The 20,808-nt window shown below is 47.1% G+C and overlaps 3 protein-coding genes across 4 annotated transcripts; all 3 read right to left on the bottom strand.

Moving 5' to 3' along the window:
• Window positions 1-1,675: 1,675 nt before the first annotated feature.
• LOC132764703 (uncharacterized) lies at window positions 1,676-2,800 on the bottom strand. Its single transcript, XM_060758731.2, has one exon. The coding sequence runs from the start codon at window positions 2,798-2,800 to the stop codon at window positions 1,676-1,678; it is 1,125 nt and encodes a 374-aa protein (XP_060614714.2).
• A 6,451-nt stretch (window positions 2,801-9,251) lies between these two features.
• Window positions 9,252-10,454, bottom strand: LOC132764702 (actin-related protein T2-like). Its single transcript, XM_060758729.2, has one exon. The coding sequence runs from the start codon at window positions 10,452-10,454 to the stop codon at window positions 9,300-9,302; it is 1,155 nt and encodes a 384-aa protein (XP_060614712.2). The 3' UTR covers window positions 9,252-9,299.
• Window positions 10,455-18,686: 8,232 nt separating this feature from the next.
• Window positions 18,687-19,820, bottom strand: LOC132764701 (actin-1-like). Of its 2 annotated transcripts, XM_060758728.2 has the most exons (2): window positions 19,674-19,694; window positions 18,687-19,589 (listed from the first exon to the last, which is right to left on the bottom strand). In XM_060758728.2, exons 1-2 carry the CDS (start codon window positions 19,677-19,679, stop codon window positions 18,687-18,689), a joined length of 909 nt encoding a protein of 302 aa, XP_060614711.2. In that variant the 5' UTR covers window positions 19,680-19,694. The 2 variants fall into 2 exon arrangements, with proteins under 2 accessions (XP_060614711.2, XP_060614710.2); XM_060758727.2 differs by having other exon boundaries at window positions 18,687-19,820.
• Between the last annotated feature and the right edge of the window lie 988 nt (window positions 19,821-20,808).

Here is a 20,808-nt window from a genome sequence, read left to right as displayed (position 1 = left end):
TTGTAAATATCGAACTTTTTAAAAGGAAAATTTTGTAATTATTTTAAATATCGAAACAAAAAAACCCCCCAAATACAAATCGATTTTAGAAACAATTTTTTCCGTTGTTACCCAGGCCTACTATACACCAGAAAAACTTGCTAAATTTAATAAAGGGATCTCAAATGCATGCTGGAAGTGCAAAGAGGAAAAAGGGACTTTCATACATGTATGGTGGACATGTAAGCGAATCCAAAAATACTGGAAGGGAATACACTCCCTGACCCAAAAAATCCTAAATGCCAAGTTCCCTCTAAAACCGGAGACTTATTTATTAGGGGTATCAGACTCAAGCTTAAATGAAAATCAAGAGAAGATGCTCTTTTTACTCAGCACGGCAGCCAGATTACTACTAGCAAGATTATGGAAACAAGATGAGATACCGAGAACCGAAGACTGGATAATCAAAGCATTTGATATCATACAAATGGACTGCCTCTCACAAAAACTGTCCGGAAAAAGAGGGACTGGTCGGGTTTCGGAGACTTTATCAAAACCAGGAAAATTCCACTTTTGTTGGATCTGTCCAACTTATGAAAAGGAAAAAAAAGTGATTGTGAGAAGAATGGAATGAACAGTGATGAGAACCAATCAAAGTTTAAGTAATTTCAGAAGACTTTGGGAAGGACATTCACTAATATGTGTTGTTGAGGTGGTGGGAGGGTAGATGGCACTGAATCTTCTTTCTTTTTCTTCTTTTTTTTCCCCTTTCTTCCTCGTTTTCCCCTATTTCCCCTTTATGGTGTAATCTCAATGTTTTCTGTTTGTAAGTTTAAAAATGCACAATAAAAACTATTATTAAAAAAAAAAGAAACTGGCTACAGAACAAAGTTATCGACCACACATATGGACTGAGTTGGACATGATTTTATCTTGGCAATTTGACTTATTTGTAATTTTAATCGATATGTATTTTAACTCGTTATTATATGATGTTTATAGATTGTACTATTAGCCTTGAATCCTTGCTGTAAGCCGGTCTGAGTCCCTCTACAGAGGTTGAGAAGATCAGGATATAAAAGTTTTAAATTAAATAAATATAAATAACTGGTTCTCATCTGGTCTGGCTGGGCTCCCCAATCTGAAGACCCACAAAGAACAAGCTCCTTTCTGCTTCTTCCCAATTCGTCAAGATTGACAGCCTTAAAAAAAAATGATTTGTGGCATAGGCTGCTATATTCTTCAAGGGTATCCCTTCACTTGTTTGTATGTGTTTGTGAGTGTGTTGAGGTGGGGGACTTCAGCAGAACACCATTCCGCATTATTGGTTGATTTTATATCCTCTTGATATTTATGGGGAATGGCAACGAGCCAAAGCCCAAGGGCACCGAAGCCAAGGTGGGTTTGCTCTCTGGAGTTTTAACAGTTCAGCAAACAAACAATGTTGCTATTCCAGTATTTTTCAACACCCCCCACTCCACCCCAGTGCATATATATATATATGAAGGCAACTTACGGGGTCGTCAAAATATACTAAACAAGGGTTCTTTCTTTCGCCAAGCACACAAGGGACCGTTTCCGACCATGTTATAAAACTGAACACACATTGATTCTTTGTGAAAAGGTTTACTAGCCACTCCCTCGCTGTTCCAATTGACTAATTTTTTTTGCCTCTCTGGTTGGTCATTTATTCTTCTCAGATGCATTTCTTCTGCAGTACAGTGGAGCCCACTTCTTTGTACTCCTTCTGGGTGACCCACCTCTCCTGGAAGGACGGCAAACTGGTGAGCACCGAAGCGCCGATCCAGACGGAATGCATCCGATCTTCGGGCGCTTCGACGTTGGGCAACATCCGTTTAGGAGCAAGAGCGTGGAGCTCTTTCAGAAGTCTTTCGCTTAGGCCAGCAAAAAGGGTGGAACCACCTGCGATGACCACGTTCTTCCAGATGTCCTGGTGGATGCTCCCATCGCATCTGGAGATGCTATCCAAGATCATTTGTTGGATCCCAGGGGCGGCAATGCCGGCATCCGTTGGGCGAAAAAGGGACTCTGGAGCTTTGAAGAGCTGCTCACCAATCTTGACCGGACTCCCATCGGGGAGAGTATACGTATGAACCAAGCCTTTCTCCTTCTGGTTGCTCGGGTCTAAAGAGATGTAGCACAGGTTCTCCTTGATGTCCTTGACGATCTCCTGCTCCGAAGAGCTCAGGAAGCTATGCCCAGTCTCCAAGAGAAGCGTCGCTAAGTACTTGGTGATATCCCGGCCGGCAAAGTTGATTCTCGAAATGGCATGAAGCAAGCAATGTCCTTTGTAGATTGGGACTGTCAGGGTGACACCGTCTCCGCTATCTAAGACTAGACCCGTTGTGCGCGCTGAAGCATAGAGGGCCATGAGAGGTTGCAGGCCTACAAAGAGGGCAGGAACCTGGAAATGCTCGAACATGACTTCGGTCATTTTTTCCCGGTTGGATGCGGGGTTCATGGGGGCCTCTGTCAACAACGCTGGCCTATCCTGCGCTCTCATCCGGAGACCCCGGCTATATATGTAGCTCCAGATCTTCTCCATGTCATCCCAGGATGTCACTATTCCATGCTCTATTGGATATTTGAACGATAAGATCCCTCTCTTGGCGTGGGCTTCCCTTCCAACGTAATATTGCCTCTGCACTGGGCCGAACATAATGGCTTTCGATTTGGGATAGCCGACTACAGAAGCGACAACTGTTCTTGGTGCCTGCTCGCCTGAAATCCCTGCCTTGCACAACCCAGATCCATTGTCAATAATGACCGCTGGGAGGGCTGTCATTCTTGGACGAGACATCTTTACTCAAAACAGAAAGGAACAAGGTTTCCAACCTCTAAAGCCTTTGTGCTCCGATAGAACAGAACACCTGGCTATCAATATTCTAGATTCCTAGGTGTCATAAAAGGGGATATTCCTTTCCCTAGTGGTTTATGTTGTATACAAGCATGTTGCACAGGCTTTCGGGAAAAAAGAGTTCTTCTCCAAGAAGCCGAGAGATGGTTTTGGATAACCAAGAGCATCAAAAACGGATGCCCGCGGTTTATGGCTAGTTGTCTGTTTTCTATTTCTGCCTCAAGGAAGAAAGTTCAGCGCCCCAGGCACAGGATTGCTCCATCTCCAAAATGATGAAAAGCAAGCACAACTATGGAGAGGAATGTTATGTTCTGAACCATCCAAGTAAGAAGTGGGCTTGAACCCTCCTCTTATCTTCAACGATGTTTTCACTCACATTCAGAAAGCCTTGATGGATACTATGGACACCAAACCAATGTTGTCTACATTGTGTATCCCATGGATATTGTGATTAAGGTGACCTCAAAAAAGCTTTATGATGTCAAAAAGGGATAATGAATAAAGAAATGATAACAAAGTGGCTTAGGTTCCAAATTCACCAAATGTTTTATTTTATTTTATTTATTTATTAGGCCTGGGTAACAACAGAAAAAATTGTTTCTAAAATCAATTCGTTTTTGGGGGTTTTTTGCGTTTCGATTTTAAAAAGAATTCCAAAATTTTTCTTTTAAAAAGTTCGATATTTACGAAATTTCGTAAATGTTTAAAAAATTACGAAACAATAACGAATCGATTCGTTAATGGCGGACGCGACTGCGAAATACGCTAAAAAACCTCCAAATGGGACAGGGGGAACTTCTGAAGCTTCCCTCTCCCTCTGTTGTTGACTGTTGGTGTGATATTATAATTTTTTTCCACTAATTAAACAAAAAACAACTATAAAACTTGTCCCAGACATGCGGAAATAATAACGAAACGACTTCAAAACGATAACGAAACGAATACACAACGAATCCGAAACAATTACGAAACGAATTGAAAAATTCGTTTCGTTTTTTAGTTGCTCCTGAATGGTTCAATATCGCTTCGTTATAAAAATAATAACGAATTTTTAACGAATTACGAATTAACGAAACGAAACCGCCCAGCCCTATTATTTACAGTATTTATACTCTGCCCTTTTTGTCCTGAAGGGGACTCAGAATGGCTTTACAGAACACACATACGGCATTCAATTGTGATTGTACAATTACCAAGGACAGACAACACAAACAGATGTTAAGGCAGTTTTTCCCATCTTATTTATGACATCTTGGAGGCTGTGGTCAATAAAATAATAATAATACTTTATTTATACTCCACCACCATCTCGCCAAGGACACTGAAGCAACAACATCCCCGCATGGCCCTCCGGAGTTTTGGAGTTGGGTGCCATCTCTACGTGGATGACATCCAACTCTACTACTCCTTTTGTGCTGTTGCACACTGGGCCTGAAATAATGTCTGTTTACAGGACGTGCTCTCTGTAGAGAGGTCATCCGGAGTTTTGGAGTTGGGTGCCATCTCTATGCAGATGACGCACAACTCTACTATTCCTTTCCACCTACTTCCAAGGAGACATTATTTCAGGACGAGTGCCTGGCCGCTGTGTCGATCTGGATGAGGAGGAACAAGCTGAAGATGAATCCTGACAAGACAGAGGTCCTCCTGGTCGATCGCAAACCGGTTCGGGGTATAGGGTGGCTACCTGTGTTGGACGGGGTTACACTCCCCCTGAAGCCACAGGTCCGCAGTTTGGGAGTCCTCTTGGATTCATCGCTCACACTTGAGGCTCAGGTGTCGGCGGTATCCGGGAGGGCCTTTGCACAATTAAGACTTGTGCGCCAGCTGTGCCCGTACCTCGTGAAGGCTGATCGGGCCGGGGTGGTCCATGCCTTGGTCACCTCTAGAATGGATTACTGCAAGGCGCTCTACGTAGGGCTGCCCTTGAAAACGGCTCGGAAACTCCAATTGGTCCAGCGGGCAGCAGCCAGGATGCTAACTGGGGCTCATTACCGAGAGAGGTCTACCCCTCTGTTTAAGGAGCTCCACTGGCTGCCATTTATTTTCCGAGCCCAATTTAAGGTGCAGGTGCTCACCTACAAAGCCCTGAACGGTTTGGGACCACCCTACCTGCGTGACCGCATCTCCATCTACGAACCCACACGCTCGCTCCGGTCATCTGGGGAGGCCCTGCTCGTGATCCCACCCACGTCGCAAGCACGCTTGGTGGGGACACGGGACAGGGCCTTTTCTGTGGCGGCCCCCCGACTTTGGAACGCCCTCCCAAAAGATCTTCGACAGGCCCCTACTCTGGCAGTTTTCAGAAAGAACCTAAAAACCTGGCTGTTCCGTTGTGCCTTCTCAGACTAGGAATTCCCCATCACCAAGCCCTAGATGCACTTTAGTAGAACAAGATCGCTGCACACCGCACTTATCTAATCCTACGTTCCTCCTGCCATCTCAGCACTTTTAACCTTGTACCCATTGCTCTGGCCGGCCCAGTTTTAAAGTGTCTGACGTATTGTTACTGATGTTCTTCCTAATAATAATCTGTATGCCCCCGGGGTGCCTCGGCTGAAGGGCCCCTTAGATTTCCCAACACAAAGTTCTATTGAGGCCTATCTGTCTGACCACATTTCTGTGTACAAACCCACGTGATCTCTTCAATCATCTGGAGAGACCCTGCTCTCGCTCCTGCCCTTTTCGCAGGCGTAATTGGTGGGGATGAGGGAGAGGGCCTTATCTATAGTGGCCACCCGACTCTGGAACTCACTTCCTAAGGATATCAGGCAAGCCCCCACATTGTCAGTCTTTAGGAGGAGCTTGAAAACATGGCTGTTCCAGTATTCCTTCCCTGAATAAAGGAAACAATTCCCTGCAAAATATCTTCAGAAGCACTTTAACTACCCGTTGGGTTGGTCTCCCTACATTATCTTTTAAAACCCTCCTGCTTAGATACATCCTACCTCTGTTCGTGCCCTTGATCGTTTTAGTCGCCCTCCTCTGGACACATTCCAGCTTGTCAATATCTCTCTTCAATTGTGGTGCCCAGAATTGGACACAATATTCCAGGTGTGGTCTAACCAAAGCGGAATGGAGCATGGGGAGCATGACTTCCCTAGATCTAGACACTAGGCTCCTATTAATGCAGGCCAACATCCCATTGGCTTCTTTGCACATTGTTGTCTCATGTTTAACTTCCTGTCCACGAGGACTCCAAGATCTTTTTCACAGGTCCTGCTCTCGAGCCAGGCATCGCCCTCCATTCTGTATCTTTTCATTTCGTTTTTCCTGCCTAAGTGGAGTATCTTGCATTTGTCACTGTTGAATTTCATTTTGTTAGCTTTGGCCAGTCATCTCTCTAATCTGTCAAGATCGTTTTGAATCCTTCTCCTGTATTTATTTTTTATTTATTTATTTAAAACTTTTATATCCCGATCTTCTCACCTCCGTAGGGGGATTCAGACCGGCTTACAGAAAGGATCCAATGCTACTAATACAAGTTAAAACATCATACAACAATACAAGATTAAAATACATCTATACCAAATCGCCAAGGTAAAATCATGTTCAACTCAGTCCACATATGTGGTCACTCACTTTGGTCTGTAATCAGTTGCAGCCATTATTCTGGGAATGCTTCGTTCCATAACCAGGATTTCACTAGCCTCCTGAAGGACAAGAGGGAGGTGGCAGATCTAATCTCGCTCGGGAGAGAGTTCCATAGCCGAGGGGGCCACCACAGAGAAGGCCCTGTCTCTCGTCCCCACCAAATGTGCTTGCGAAGGTGGTGGGACCGAGAGCAGCGACTCTCTGGAAGATCTTAATGTCCTTGATGGTTCATAGGGACATTGGCTCTCCCTCCCAATTTGGTGGTGTTTGCAAACTTGATGATCATACCTTCTAACCCTTCATCTAAGTCATTAGATGGCTTCAAACTACAAGAGAGGAGATTCCATCTGAACATGAGGAAGAACTTCCTGACTGTGAGAGCCGTTCAGCAGTGGAACTCTCTGCATGACTTCCCTAGATCTAGACACTATGCTCCTCTTGATGCAGGCCAAAATCCCATTGGCTTCTTTTGCTGCCGCATCACATTGTTGGCTCACGTTTAACTTGCTGTCCACGAAGACTCCAAGATCTGTATTGTCGAAGGCTTTCATGGCCGGAATCACTCAGTTCCTGTGGGTTTTTTCGGGCTATATGGCCATGTTCTAGAGGCATTTCTCCTGACGTTTCGCCTGCATCTATGGCAAGCATCTTCAGAGGTCCTCTGAAGATGCTTGCCATAGATGCAGGCGAAACGTCAGGAGAAATGCCTCTAGAACATGGCCATATAGCCCGAAAAAACCCACAAGAACTCCAAGATCTTTTTCACAAGTACTGCTCTCTGCATGTAGGTGAACTACAACTGCAAAACTCAAGGTCAATGCCCACCAAACTCTTCCAGTATTTTCTGTTGGTCATGGGAGCCCTGTGTGTCAAGTTTGGTTCAATTCCATCATTGGTGGAGTTCAGAATGCTCTTTGATTGTAGGTTAACTGTAAATCCCAGCAACTGCAACTCCCAAATGACAAAACGATTCCATCAGCGCTGCCTCCGGAAAATCCTGCAAATCTCTTGAGAAGACAGGCGGACAAACGAAGCAATGGTCCTCCGCCATCAACTCCGCTGGACTGGCCACGTTGTCCGGATGCCCGACCACCGTCTCTCAAAGCAGTTGCTCTACTCTGAACTCAAGAACGGAAAATGGAATGTTGATGGGCAGGAAAAGAGATTTAAAGATGGGCTCAAAGCCAACCTTCAAAACTCTGGCATAGACACTGAGAACTGGGAAGCCCTGGCCCTTGAGTGCTCCAGCTGGAGGTCAGCTGTGACCAGCAGTGCTGCAGAATTTGAAGAGGGACGAGTGGAGGGTGAAAGAGAGAAACGTGCCAAGAGGAAGGCGCGTCAAGCCAACCCCGACCGCGACTGCCTTCCACCTGAAAACCAATGCTCTCACTGCGGAAGAAGATGCAGAGCAAGAATAGGGCTCCACAGTCACCTACAGACTCACAAAAATTCTGATCCTGGAAGACTATCCTAACCAGAGGCGGCCCTAGGTAATTTTCAACGGTAAGCAAACAGTATTTTGCCCCCCCCCCCAACCAATCATTGATATATATTTTCCGTTCGTCGTGGGAGTTCTGTGTGCCATATTTGGTTCAATTCCATCATTGGTGGAGTTCAGAATGCTCTTTGATTGTAGGTGAACTATACATCCCAGTAACTACATTTGCCGCACTTGCTCCCTTGCCTGGACCGCTTTGGGTCTGGAGGCGTGCCTGAAGACCCCGGCGTGTGCACCAAAAGTCGCCTCTTCTCCTGACTTTCTCCTCAGCCATTGGGACCAAGAGAGAGAGAGAGAGAGAGAGAGAGAGGTGGAGATGCCCACCTTTCCTGAAGGTAGGCGCAAAAACAAAGGAGGGAGCGGAGGTGAGAGATACCTCCAGCCAGAGGGGCTCTCTCTCTCTCTCTCTCTCTCTCTTGGTCCCAATGGCTGAAGAGAAAGTCAGGAGAAGAGGCGACTTTTGGTGCGCACGCTGGGGTCTTCAGACACGCCTCCGGACCCAAAGCGGGCCAGATGCGGCGGCTCTGCCCCTTGGCCCACCCGCGGATTGGGGAGAGGAGAGGAGGCGGGTGGAGCACCGGGGGATCGGGAAAGGGAACCGGTCATGGGGAAGGGATCGAACGTGGAGAACAATTGAGCACCGGCTCTGCTCGCGCACCCGGTGGCCGGGTGGAGCAGGAACGAGAGGGGCTAGGCGAGGCTCAAGGGCCCGGCCCCTTTGGGAAGAGGTTCGCCCGGCAGCGAGGCAAGAAAGCCGAGGCTCCCCCCAGACTGCAAGGGCTGTTGTGAGCTGGGGGGGCGCTCCTCAAGTGGCGGTCGAGGGGCAGTTACAGAGGCGCCTCTGCGCCCCTGGCAAAAAAAAGTGTTCTGCGACCGCTTACTTCGCGTAATGGATGAGCCGCCCCTGATCCTAACCGGCCAATGAGGGATCGCTTAAGTAAGTAAAATAAGTAAGTGTCCTCTTAAGCTGTACTTTTTTAGATATGGTTATAATAGTTTCTTATAAGTCAACAGATGGAGACTGGGAGATGCTACATGTTCTGTATATCAAAAACTGGAGTTAATAGGGGAAAACTGTCATCATTTTTGGAATCAGCGGGTCAAACATACCCAAAAATGAGTCTAACATTTGAGGCACCCAAGTGTGTGTTGTGCAGTGGAATAGTTGCTACAAGCAAGATGTAGTTGGCCAAGGAAATGCATGACAAATCCCATGTGTCTCTTTAGGAGTTGTAAAAGCATTTTTATTTAACCCTTTAAAGGAGGCAAAGGCATCATTTTAGAACTACCTCTGGTTGTTACTGCTTGTTAATTCTTTTCACGAGCGGGCAACTTGTCCCCGAACCCTCTTTAAAAGCACCGCCTGTGTACAATGTTGGGCCCAAATTCTCTGTAGTCGGCTGCGGTGACCCACATCTGCTTAAAGGTGCCCAGCGACGTCACGATGGAGGCCCCGATCCACGTGGAGAACCACCGATCCGGTGGCGCGATGACTTTGATGGGAACGCCTTGGGGCACTTGCATTTCGAGCCCTTTGAAGACCCTCTCGTCTAATCCGGGAAAGAGGGAGGAGCCGCCGGAGAGCAACACGTTCGCGTAAAGCATGTTACGGATGCTGGAGTCGCATTTTTTAATGCTCTTGGCGATCATTTTGTGGATCCCGTAGCCACCTCTATTGATATTGCTAGGTGTGAAAAGGATCTCGGGTGCCAGGAAGAGCGGGTCGTCGATTTTGATCTTGCTCCCGTCAGGAAGCTGGTACTCTTTGACGGAGGGCTCTGAACTTCTGTGTTGATCGCCAGAGAGATCCGGAGCCACGAAACACAACTTCACTTTGATGTCTTCCACAATATTGCTGCCTTCTAGGAAATTCCTGAAGTAGTGTCTCTTGTCCAGAAGCAGGTTTCTGAGGAACTCGGTGATGTCCTTGCCACCGATGTCTAACCTGGAGACAGCATGGGGCAAACAATATCCCTCGTATACGGGCACCACATGGGTTGCCCCAAAGCCGCTGTCCATGACTATCCCGGTGTAACGTGCCGACGCATAGAGAGACAATATAGCCTGGATGGAGAGGTAAAAGGCTGGGACTTTGAAGTGTTCGAACATCAGCTGGGTGATTTTGGCTCTGTCCTCCTTTGGATTCAACGGAGATTCGGTCATCAACACAGGCCTCTCAAAAGCTCTTATCCCCAACCCTTTGTCATAAATGTGCTTCCAGATCTGCTCCATATCCTCCCATGACGTAATGATGCCATTCTCAATGGGGTATCGCAAAGACAGCGCTTCTCGCCGATCTTGGGCCTCATTTCCAACGTAGCACTCTCTCTTTCTGGCTCCGGACAGCGATAATTTGCTTTTGGGCCAGCCAATAATGGAGGCGATGACGTGCCGTGGACCGACTTCTCCGGAGACCCCGGCCTTGCAAAGGCCAGAGCCGTTGTCAATGATGACCGCTGGCACGCTGAAGACCCTGCTCTTGAATCCTTCCCGTTGATGGACCATTTCAAACCACCACCAAAGACAGCACTCAACCAAAAGTATAGTCTTGAAAATTCAAGAGCATGTCTTCCAATGTCTTACAAGGTCAATAGCAGACTGAAAGCCTTTCATCCTCAACCCAGTCCTGCAGCACAAATGGTATCAGCCTCTCCTCTGAGGCAGCCAGAAACTCATGTCTGTACTTCACAATGGGTGAGGCTGCTCAATGGACAATTGTTTTGTATGATCTCTAGGAAACCATCTGTCAGGGCTGCTTTGATTGTGCTTTTCCTGCATGGCAGGGGTCCTTTCCAACATCTTTATTAATCATAGAATCATAGAATCGAAGAGTTGGAAGAGACCTCATGGGCCATCCAGTCCAACCCCCTGCCAAGAAGCAGGAATATTGCATTCAAATCATTCCTGACAGATGGCCATCCAGCCTCTGTTTAAAAGCTTCCAAAGTAGGAGCCTCCACCACACTCTGGGGCAGAGAGTTCCACTGCTGAACGGCTCTCACAGTCAGGAAGTTCTTAGAATCATAGAATCAAAGAGTTGGAAGAGACCTCATGGGACATCCAATCCAACCCCATTCTGCCAAGAAGCAGGAATATTGCATTCAAATCACCCCTGACAGATGGCCATCCAGCCTCTGTTTAAAAGCTTCCAAAGAAGGAGCCTCCACCACACTCCGGGGCAGAGAGTTCCACTGCTGAACAGCTCTCACAGTCAGGAAGTTCTTAGAATCATAGAATCAAAGAGTTGGAAGAGACCTCATGGGACATCCAGTCCAACCCCATTCTGCCAAGAAGCAGGAATATTGCATTCAAATCATTCCTGACAGATGGCCATCCAGCCTCTGTTTAAAAGCTTCCAAAGAAGGAGCCTCCACCACACTCTGGGGCAGAGAGTTCCACTGCTGAACGGCTCTCACAGTCAGGAAGTTCTCAGAATCATAGAATCAAAGAGTTGGAAGAGACCTCATGGGCCATCCAGTCCAACCCCCTGCCAAGAAGCAGGAATATTCATTCAAATCACCCCTGACAGATGGCCATCCAGCCTCTGTTTAAAAGCTTCCAAAGAAGGAGCCTCCACCACACTCTGGGGCAGAGAGTTCCACTGCTGAACAGCTCTCACAGTCAGGAAGTTCTTAGAATCATAGAATCAAAGAGTTGGAAGAGACCTCATGGGACCACATATTTGGACTGAGTTGAACATGATTTTATCTTGGCGATTTGGTATATATGCATTTTATCTATATGTATTTTAATCTTGTATTGTTGTATGATGTTTTAACTTGTATTAGTAGCATTGGATCCTTTCTGTAAGCCGGTCTGAATCCCCCTACGGAGGTGAGAAGATCGGGATATAAAAGTTTTAAATAAATAAATAAAAAATAAATACAGGAGAAGGATTCAAAACGATCTTGACAGATTAGAGAGATGACTGGCCAAAGCTAACAAAATGAAGTTCAACAGTGACAAATGCAAGATACTCCACTTAGGCAGGAAAAACTAAATGAAAAGATACAGAATGGAGGGCGATGCCTGGTCTCTTCCAACTCTATCATTCTATAATTCTATTTTTTTTATTATGGCTGGATGGCCATCTGCCAGGGCTGCTTTGATTATGCTCTTCCTGTATGGCAGGGGGTTGGACTAGATGGCCCATGTGGTCTCTTCCAACTCTATCATTCTATAATTCTATTTTTTCTTATTATGGCTGGATGGCCATCTGCCAGGTCTGCTTTGATTGTTCTTTTCTTGCATGGCAGGGGGTAGGACTAGATGGCCCATGTGGTCCCTTCCAACTCTATTATTCTATTATTCTTATTATGGCTGGATGGCCATCTGCCAGGGCTGCTTTGATTGTGCTTTTCCTGCATGGCAGGGGGTAGGACTAGATGGCCCATGTGGTTTCTTCCAACTCTATTATTCTATTATTCTTATTATGGCTGGATGGTCATCTGCCAGGGCTGCTTTGATTGTCCTTTTCCTGCATGCCAGGGGGTTGGACTAGATGGCCCATGGGGTCTCTTCCAACTCTATCATTCTATGATTCTATTTTTTCTTATTATGGCTAGATGGTCATCTGTCAGGGCTGCTTTGATTGTGCTTTTCCTGTATGGCAGTGGGTTGGACTAGATGACCCATGGGGTCTCTTCCAACTCTATTATTCTATGATTCTATTATTCTTATTATGGCTGGATGGTCATCTGCCAGGTCTGCTTTGATTGTTCTTTTCTTGCATGGCAGGGGGTAGGACTAGATGGCCCATGTGGTCCCTTCCAACTCTATTATTCTATTATTCTTATTATGGCTGGAGGTCATTTGTCAGGGCTGCTTTGATTGTGCTTTTCCTGTATGGCAGGGGGTTGGACTAGATGGCCTATGGGGTCTCTTCCAACTCTATCATTTTATGATTCTATTATTCCTATTATGGCTGGATGGCCATCTGCCAGGGCTGCTTTGATTGTGCCTTTCCTGCATGGCAGTGGGTTGGACTACATGGCCCATGTGGTGTGTTCCAACTATTATTCTATGATTCTATTATTCTTTTTCTGGGTGGATGGTCATCTGTCAGGGCTGCTTTGATTGTGCTTTTCCTGCATGGCAGGGGGTTGGACTAGATGGCCCATGTGATGTCTTCCAACTCTATCATTCTATGATTCTATTTTTCTTATTATGGCTGGATGGCCATCTGTCAGGGCTGTTTGATAGTGCTTTTCCTGTATGGCAGGGGGTTGGACTAGATGACCCACGGGGTCTCTTCCAACTCTATTAGTCTATGATTCTAAGGAGAAAGACTCAATAGCGGGCCAAGTCATAATTCCATTGTTAAGGCAAATTTATGGAAACATTTTGAGATTTAAAGAAACCTAATTGGGGGAAACTAGAAGTGAACGATCCATGCAGATTATTATTATTATTATTATTATTATTATTAGCCCACTGTGCTACTGCAGCCCCAAATCTCATTGTAAAACCTTCTTTTATATCCAAAGAAGGTTATCTTCTCTCAGATGGTGCGAAAAGAGAATAAGAAAATGTCAGGAGTAATTTAGTTATGTATGTGTCAATTCCACATTGTCAGTCCTGTCAGTCCTAGTCGTTTGGTTGTCCTTATCTAGTTGTGGCCTGGACCCACAACCATGTCTTTACTTTCCTCCTGAAAGAGAGGAGGGATGTTGATGCCCTAATTTCCCCCGGGAGTGAGTTCCACAGGTGAGGGGCCACCACCGAGAAGGTCCTGCTCCTCGTCCCCACCAACCTCACTTGTGATAGAGGTGGAGTCGAGAGCAGGGCCCCCCTCAGATGATCTCAAATTCCGAGGTGGGACATAGAAGGAGATACGTTCGGACAGATACACTGGACCGGAACCGTACAGGGTTTGATAGGTCAAAACCAGCACCTTGAATTGTGCTCGGAACTGAACCGGCAGCCAGTGGAGCTGACACAGCAGAGGAGTGGTGTGCTCCCTGTATTTATTATTATTTATTATTTATTTCAATTACTTCTACCCCGCCCTTCTCACCCCCGAGGGGGGACTCAGGGCGGCTTACAAACGAAGGCACAAGTCGATGCCTATATCAATAAACAAACAATACATAAAAGCAATTTAAACGATTAACAAGTTAAAAACATTAATACATAGTAAAATAGCAAAACAATCTCATGCTCAGTGTTCAGAGTCCGTTTATCCATTCTATTCCGTTCGCCCTTGTTTATCGTCAGATCTTTCCTTAGCTGCCAGAATATCCAAAAGCTTGGTCCCATATCCAGGTCTTCAATTTTTTTCTGAACGTCAAAAGGGAAGTCGCTGTTCTAATCTCCCCAGGGAGTGAGTTCCACAGGTGAGGGGCCACCACTGAGAAGGCCCTGCTCCTTGTCCCCGCCAACCTCACTTGTGATAGTGGCGGGGTCGAGAGCAGGGCCTCCCCAGACGATCTTAAATTTCGAGATGGGATGTAGAGGGAGATCCGTTCGGACAAATACACTGGGCCGGAACCGTATAGGGTTTTGTAGGTCAAAACCAGCACTTTGAATTGTGCTCAGAACTGGATCGGCAGCCAGTGGAGCTGGCGTAACAGAGGGGTGGTATGCTCCCTGTACGCTGCTCCGGTGAGTAATCTGGCTGCTTCTCACTGGACTAGTTGAAGTTTCCAATCAGTCTTCAAAGGCAACCCCACGTAGAGTGCGTTGCAGTAATCCAACCGGGATGTAACAAGAGCGTGGACCACCGTGGCCAGATCTGACTTCCCAAGGTACGGGCGCAGCTGGCGCACAAGTTTTAGTTGTGCAAAAGCTCTCCCAGCCACCGCCGAGACCTGGGGTTCCAGGCTCAGTGACGAGTCCAGGATCACTCCCAAGCTGCGAGCCTGCGTCTTCAGGCGGAGTGTAACCCCATCTAACACAGGCTGTAACCCTATGCCCTGTTCGGCCTTACGACTGACCAGTAGGACCTCTGTCTTGTCTGGATTCAGTTTCAATTTGTTAGCTCTCATTCAGTCCGACACAGCAGCTAAACCGGTTCTGCTTGTCCAGTTTTGATGGATTCATTTCAATTGGTTCAATCCGAGGTTCAATCCGTTCAATCCGAGGATGTGGACAAGGTGCTTGGAGGAATGAGAGCTACCACATGCATCCTGGACCACTGCCCATCCTGGCTTCTGAAGGGGGCCAGAGGGGGATTGGCCGAGTGGGTGAAGGTGGTGGTTAATGCCTCCCTCCGGGAAGGCAAAATTCCAGCCAGCTTAAAGCAAGCTGTAATAAAACCGCTGTTGAAAAAACCATCACTGGACCCCACTCAATTCGTCAACTTTCGGCCTGTTTCCAATCTCCCCTTTTTGGGCAAAGTCTTGGAACGTGTGGTGGCCTCACAACTCCAGGCATTCTTGGTAGACACGGATTATCTGGATCCGGCACAGTCTGGCTTTAGGCCGGGGCATGGTACCGAGACAGCCTTGGTCGCCTTAGTGGATGATCTGCGCCGGGAGCTCGACAGGGGGAGTGTGTCCCTGTTGGTGCTGCTGGACCTCTCAGCGGCCTTCGATACCGTCGACCACGGTATCCTTCTGGGACGCCTCGTGGGAATGGGTCTTGGAGGTACTGTTTTGCAGTGGCTCCGCTCATTCCTTGAGGGTCGGTCTCAGAAGGTGTTATTGGGGGACACCTGTTCAACCCCACAACCTTTGTCTTGTGGGGTTCCTCAGGGTTCAATACTGTCTCCCATGTTGTTTAACATCTACATGAAGCCGGTGGGTGAGATCATCCGGAGTTTCGGAGTGCGATGTCAACTGTACGCGGATGATATCCAACTCTGTCCCTCCTTTCCACCTGCTACTAAGGAGGCTGTCGAGGTCCTGAACTGGTGCTTGGCCGCTGTGACAGTCTGGATGGGGGCGAACAAATTGAAATTGAATCCAGACAAGACAGAGGTACTCCTGGTCAGTCGTAAGGCCGAACAGGGCATAGGGTTACAGCCTGTGTTAGACGGGGTCGCACTCCCCCTGAAGACACAGGTTCGCAGTTTGGGTATGATCCTGGACTCATCGTTGAGCCTGGAGCCCCAGGTTTCAGCGGTGACCAGGGGAGCATTCGCACAGTTAAAACTCGTGCGCCAACTGCGCCTGTACCTTGGGAAGTCTGACTTGGCCACGGTAGTCCACGTTCTGGTTACATCCCGCTTAGACTACTGCAACGCTCTCTACGTGGGGTTGCCTTTGAAGACAACCCGGAAGCTCCAATTAGTCCAACGCTCGGCAGCCATGATACTAACTGGAGCGGAGCGCAGGGAGCATACAACTCCTCTGCTGCACCAGCTCCACTGGCTGCCGATCTGCTACCGGGCTCAATTCAAAGTGCTGGCATTGGCCTTTAAAGCCCTAAACGGTTCTGGCCCAACTTACCTATCCGAACGTATCTCGGCCTATCAGCCCACCAGGATCCTAAGATCTTCTGGGGGGGCCCTGCTCTCTATCCCGCATGCTTCACAGGTGCGGCTGGCGGGGATGAGAGACAGGGCCTTTTCTGTGGTGGCCCCACGGCTATGGAACGCCCTCCCCATGGAGGTAAGATCAGCCCCCTCATTGATGGTATTCCGGAAAAGACTAAAAACCTGGATGTTCGAGCAGGCGTTCGGTTAACTCAGTGCAATAAGTGTAATGATTGAAGGACTGGCAATTTGGACGACAAAACTGGATCGCGATTTTAGTTAAGAGATGAATTGGATTGTTTATTGATATATGTATTGTGGATTGTGTTTTTATGCTTTTAAACTGTATACTGTTGTTTGATATAAGTTGTTGTAAACCGCGTTGAGTCGCCGGCTAGGCTGAGAAATGGCGGTATACAAGTATAGCAAATAAATAAATAAACCCGATTCAAGGATGCTTCTATGTATTGCAAATATGGATGCTACTGTGCATTAGAAATGCTGTGCAGAAATGTTCATACTTTGAGGCTGTAATTAAGTGAACTTGCGAAAAGTAAGATAAGGATTGTTCTTGCTGAGAACAGAAGGGAGTTGCCAGTCTCAGCAAGAGAAGATAAGCAGATGTGAAGAGGCTTGCGGTTTTGACTAGTTCTGAATTGTAGCTCGCTGTAGAAAGACGTGTCTGATGTATGTACTTAGTAGGCTTGGGCGGTTTCGTTCGTTAATTTCGTAATTTGTTATTAATTCGTATTTAAATTAGCTTACGATCCAATATTGAGCCATGCAAGAATGGTGTGAGGAGTAAATTAGATTCGAAACATTTTTTTCAATTTATTTCGTAATTATTTTGTAATTATTTCGTAATTATTTTCGCATGTCTGGTGCAAGTTTTATAGTTGTTGTGTGTTTTATCTCACCAACAGTCAACAACAGAGGGAGAGGGAAGATTCAGAAGTCCCCCCTGTCCCATTTGGAGGGTTTTTTAGCATATTGCGCAATCGCGTCCGCCATTAACGAACCGATTCGTAATTATACGAAATTTCGAACATTTCGAAATTTTTTTAAAAAAAATTTCGGAATTATTTAAAAAAAACGAAACGCAAGGGCCCCCTAAAAACAGAACCAAATTTTTCCGTGGTTACCCAAGCCTACCTCCGCTACCTTGGCAGCCACCTCTCCACAAAAGTCAACATTGACACTGAAATACAACACTGCCTGAGCTCTGCGAGTGCAGCATTTTCTGAATGAAGCAGAGAGTGTTTGAGGCCTGGGACATCCGTAGCAATACCAAGGTGCTTGTTTATAAAGCTATTGTCCTCCCAACCCTGCTATACACCTGTGAAACGCGGACTGTCTACAGATGTCACATGCAACTCCTGGAACGATTCCATCAGCGCTGCCTCTGAAAAATCTTGCAAATCTCTTGGGAAGACAAACAGACAAATGTCAGCGTGCTGGAAGAAGCAAAGACCACCAGCATTGAAGCGATGGTCCTCCATCATCAACTCTGCTGGACTAAAGGCCATGTTATCCAGATGCCCGACCACCGTCTCCTAAAGCAGTTGCTCTACTCTAAAGTCAAGAATGGAAAACGGAATGTTGCTGGGCAGGAAAAGAGATTGAAAGACGGGCTCAAAGTCAACCTTAAAAACTCTGGCATAGACACTGAGAACTGGGAAGCCCTGGCACTTGAGGCCAGCTGTGACCAGCAGTGCTGTAGAATTTGAAGAGGGCAAAAGAGAGAAACGTGCCAAGAGGAAGGCGTGCCAAGCCAACCACGACCGGGACTGCCTTCCACCTGGAAACTGATGCCCTCACTGCAGGAGAAGATGCAGATCAAGAATAGGGCTCCACAGTCACCTACAGACCCACCGCCAGGATACTACACTTGGAGGAACATCATCCTCGGATTTCGAGGGATCGCCTAAGTAAGTAAGGAAAATTTCGGAATTATTAAAAAAAAATGAAACGCAAGGGCCCCCTAAAAACAAAACGAGTTTAGAACCAAATTTTTCCGTGGTTACCCAAGCCTAGTACTTAGTAAACTTAGTTTCTTTTGTAACTCAAAGCCTGCAGAGTCCTTATTTTGGATCTCAGTGTCTGCTTGATCTAGCATTCCTTCTGCTGGGTATCGTCAATCTCTGAGAGAAAAAAGCCACCATAATTCAAACCGCAATCAGTGTTGCTCAAATTATTTATTTTCTTGTAAATTATGATTAGCCGTAACTTCAAAAACTATGAAATTGTTCATATATACATACATGAATACATACACATATACATTCTGTAGTGTTCCCCAAAATAAAGGTCAAATGATGACTCTTAGAAACATTTCCGATGGACTATCCCGGGGCCAAAATCTTTATAATCACTGAGCGTGACCCACATGAACCGGAAAGCTTTCAAGCTAGCCAAAATCGAGGCCCCGATCCAGGTGCAGTACTTCCTCTCCGGCGGGGCAATAATCCTCACCGCGATCCCGATGGGGACTTGAAGCTGCATTTCCTGCAAGATGCGCTCGTCCAACCCGCAAAACAAGGTGGATCCGCCCGAAAGGAGAATATTGCCGTAAAGGTCTCTCCGCACATCAATGTCACATTTCATAATGCTGTTGAAGATCATGCGGTGTATGCCGGGGGCATCGATGCCGATGTCGGGGGGAGCGAAAAGGGCTTCTGGGGCTCGGAACAACTGATTGCCGATCCTGATGATGTTCCCGTCGGGGAGTTTATAGTCCCGCAGAAGGTATTCCTGCTTTGCTTTGATCTCTTGGGACGGATCCAGAGCCACATAGCAGAGCTTCTCCTTGATGTCCCTCACGATTTCTCTCTCCGCCGTGCTGACAAAAGAATAGCCGCTCTCCAGAAGGAGCTTCATGAAGTATTCGGTGATATCCCGTCCGGCAATGTCCAACCGGGCCACTGCGTGAGGCAAGCAGTAGCCATCGTAGATTGGGACGGTGTGCGTGACGCCATCACCACTGTCCAAGACGATGCCGGTGGTGCGGGCTGAGGCATAGAGCGCCAGTGTGGCCTGGATGGCCACATACAAAGCCGGCACGCTGAAATGCTCAAACATGATCTCCGTCATCTTCTCCCGGTTCTGCAGAGGATTCAGAGGAGCCTCCGTTAGCAGCACCGGCCGGTCGCTGGAGGAGACCCTCAGCTCGCATTCATATACATGCCTCCAGATCCGTTCCATGTCATCCCAGGAGGTCACAATGCCGTGGTTGATGGGATAGTTCAACGACAAGACTCCCCTTTTGGACTGAGCGGCTTCTCCAACGTAAAACTCCTTCTGGCCAGCTCCCAACATGGTGGCTTTGGCTTTGGAGCGGCCCACGATGGAGGTGATGACGGACCGTGGGGCATTGTCGCCAGCAAACCCGGCCTTGCATAGTCCGGACCCATTGTCAAAAATGATCGCGGGGAGATCGAAAGCTTTGGGGTCTGACATTCTTTCGACGTTGTCCTTCTCCTTCTGAAGCTTCCTGGTATATAGGTGGGATTGGCCATGGAGCTCAATGCTCGAAGGCTCTAGAGTGGTGATGTCATATACAACGGAATCATGGCCATTGCAAGCATGGGCATGGGGAGATGGTTATGTAGCATGTACTGAAAGATGATTCCAGGTGTCCAAGGCAACCATGATTAGATAATGGACATCATCTTAAGACATGTAGATGACAAGTTGAAGGATGACACAGTTGAAGGATGGAGTCTTGCTGAACATGAGGAAGAACTTCCTGACTGTGAGAGCCATTCAGCAGTGGAACTCTCTGCCCTGGAGTGTGGTGGAGGTTCCTTCTTTGGAAGCTTTTAAACAGAAGCTGGATGGCCATCTGTCAGGGGTGCTTTGAATCCAATATTTCTGCTTCTTGGCAGGGGGTTGGACTGGATGGCCCATGAGGTCTCTTCCAAATCTATGATTCTATGATTTTAGGTCTGCTCCTGGGGTTACTTGGGGCACTGATTCAGAAAATGACATTGGGTAGACCACATAAAAATAAGAAATACTGTGCTGGTACGGCTGTACCAGGAGCTCCCACTTTATTTGCTTTGTATCAAATGTTTGTTTGCAGTCAGGGACTCTGCTTCCTTTGGTTGCAGTGATAGGGCAAGTCATCTGTCCATCATCGTTAAGTTTTGGTTCCGTCCCTTGCTCAGGGCAATTGGGAAGAGAAGGGAGCCATTTTTAGTTAGTCTCAGCAAGGAAAGTTATGTACAGGACGTGTGCAAGCTTCCCCTATACAAAAACTTCAACTTTTAAGAATTTCCAGGGAAGCATCCCCAAAAGCTTTGAAGACTTTCCGGGGAGAACAGTCCTAAAGATCAAAGAACTCCAGCTGAAGAAACTACAGGCCTTGCTGGTAAGTCCACTCGGTGCTTTGAGACGCATTTCAACCCGGTAGTGGTGCCCACATAGTTAGGTTTAAGTTCACAGA

The sequence above is a fragment of the Anolis sagrei genome, chromosome 13 (genome assembly GCF_037176765.1).
Source record: "Anolis sagrei isolate rAnoSag1 chromosome 13, rAnoSag1.mat, whole genome shotgun sequence".
In the NCBI taxonomy this organism is placed as follows: domain Eukaryota; kingdom Metazoa; phylum Chordata; class Lepidosauria; order Squamata; family Dactyloidae; genus Anolis; species Anolis sagrei.
Note: the sequence above shows the minus strand (reverse complement) of the source record. Positions and strands in the feature narration are given on the sequence as shown.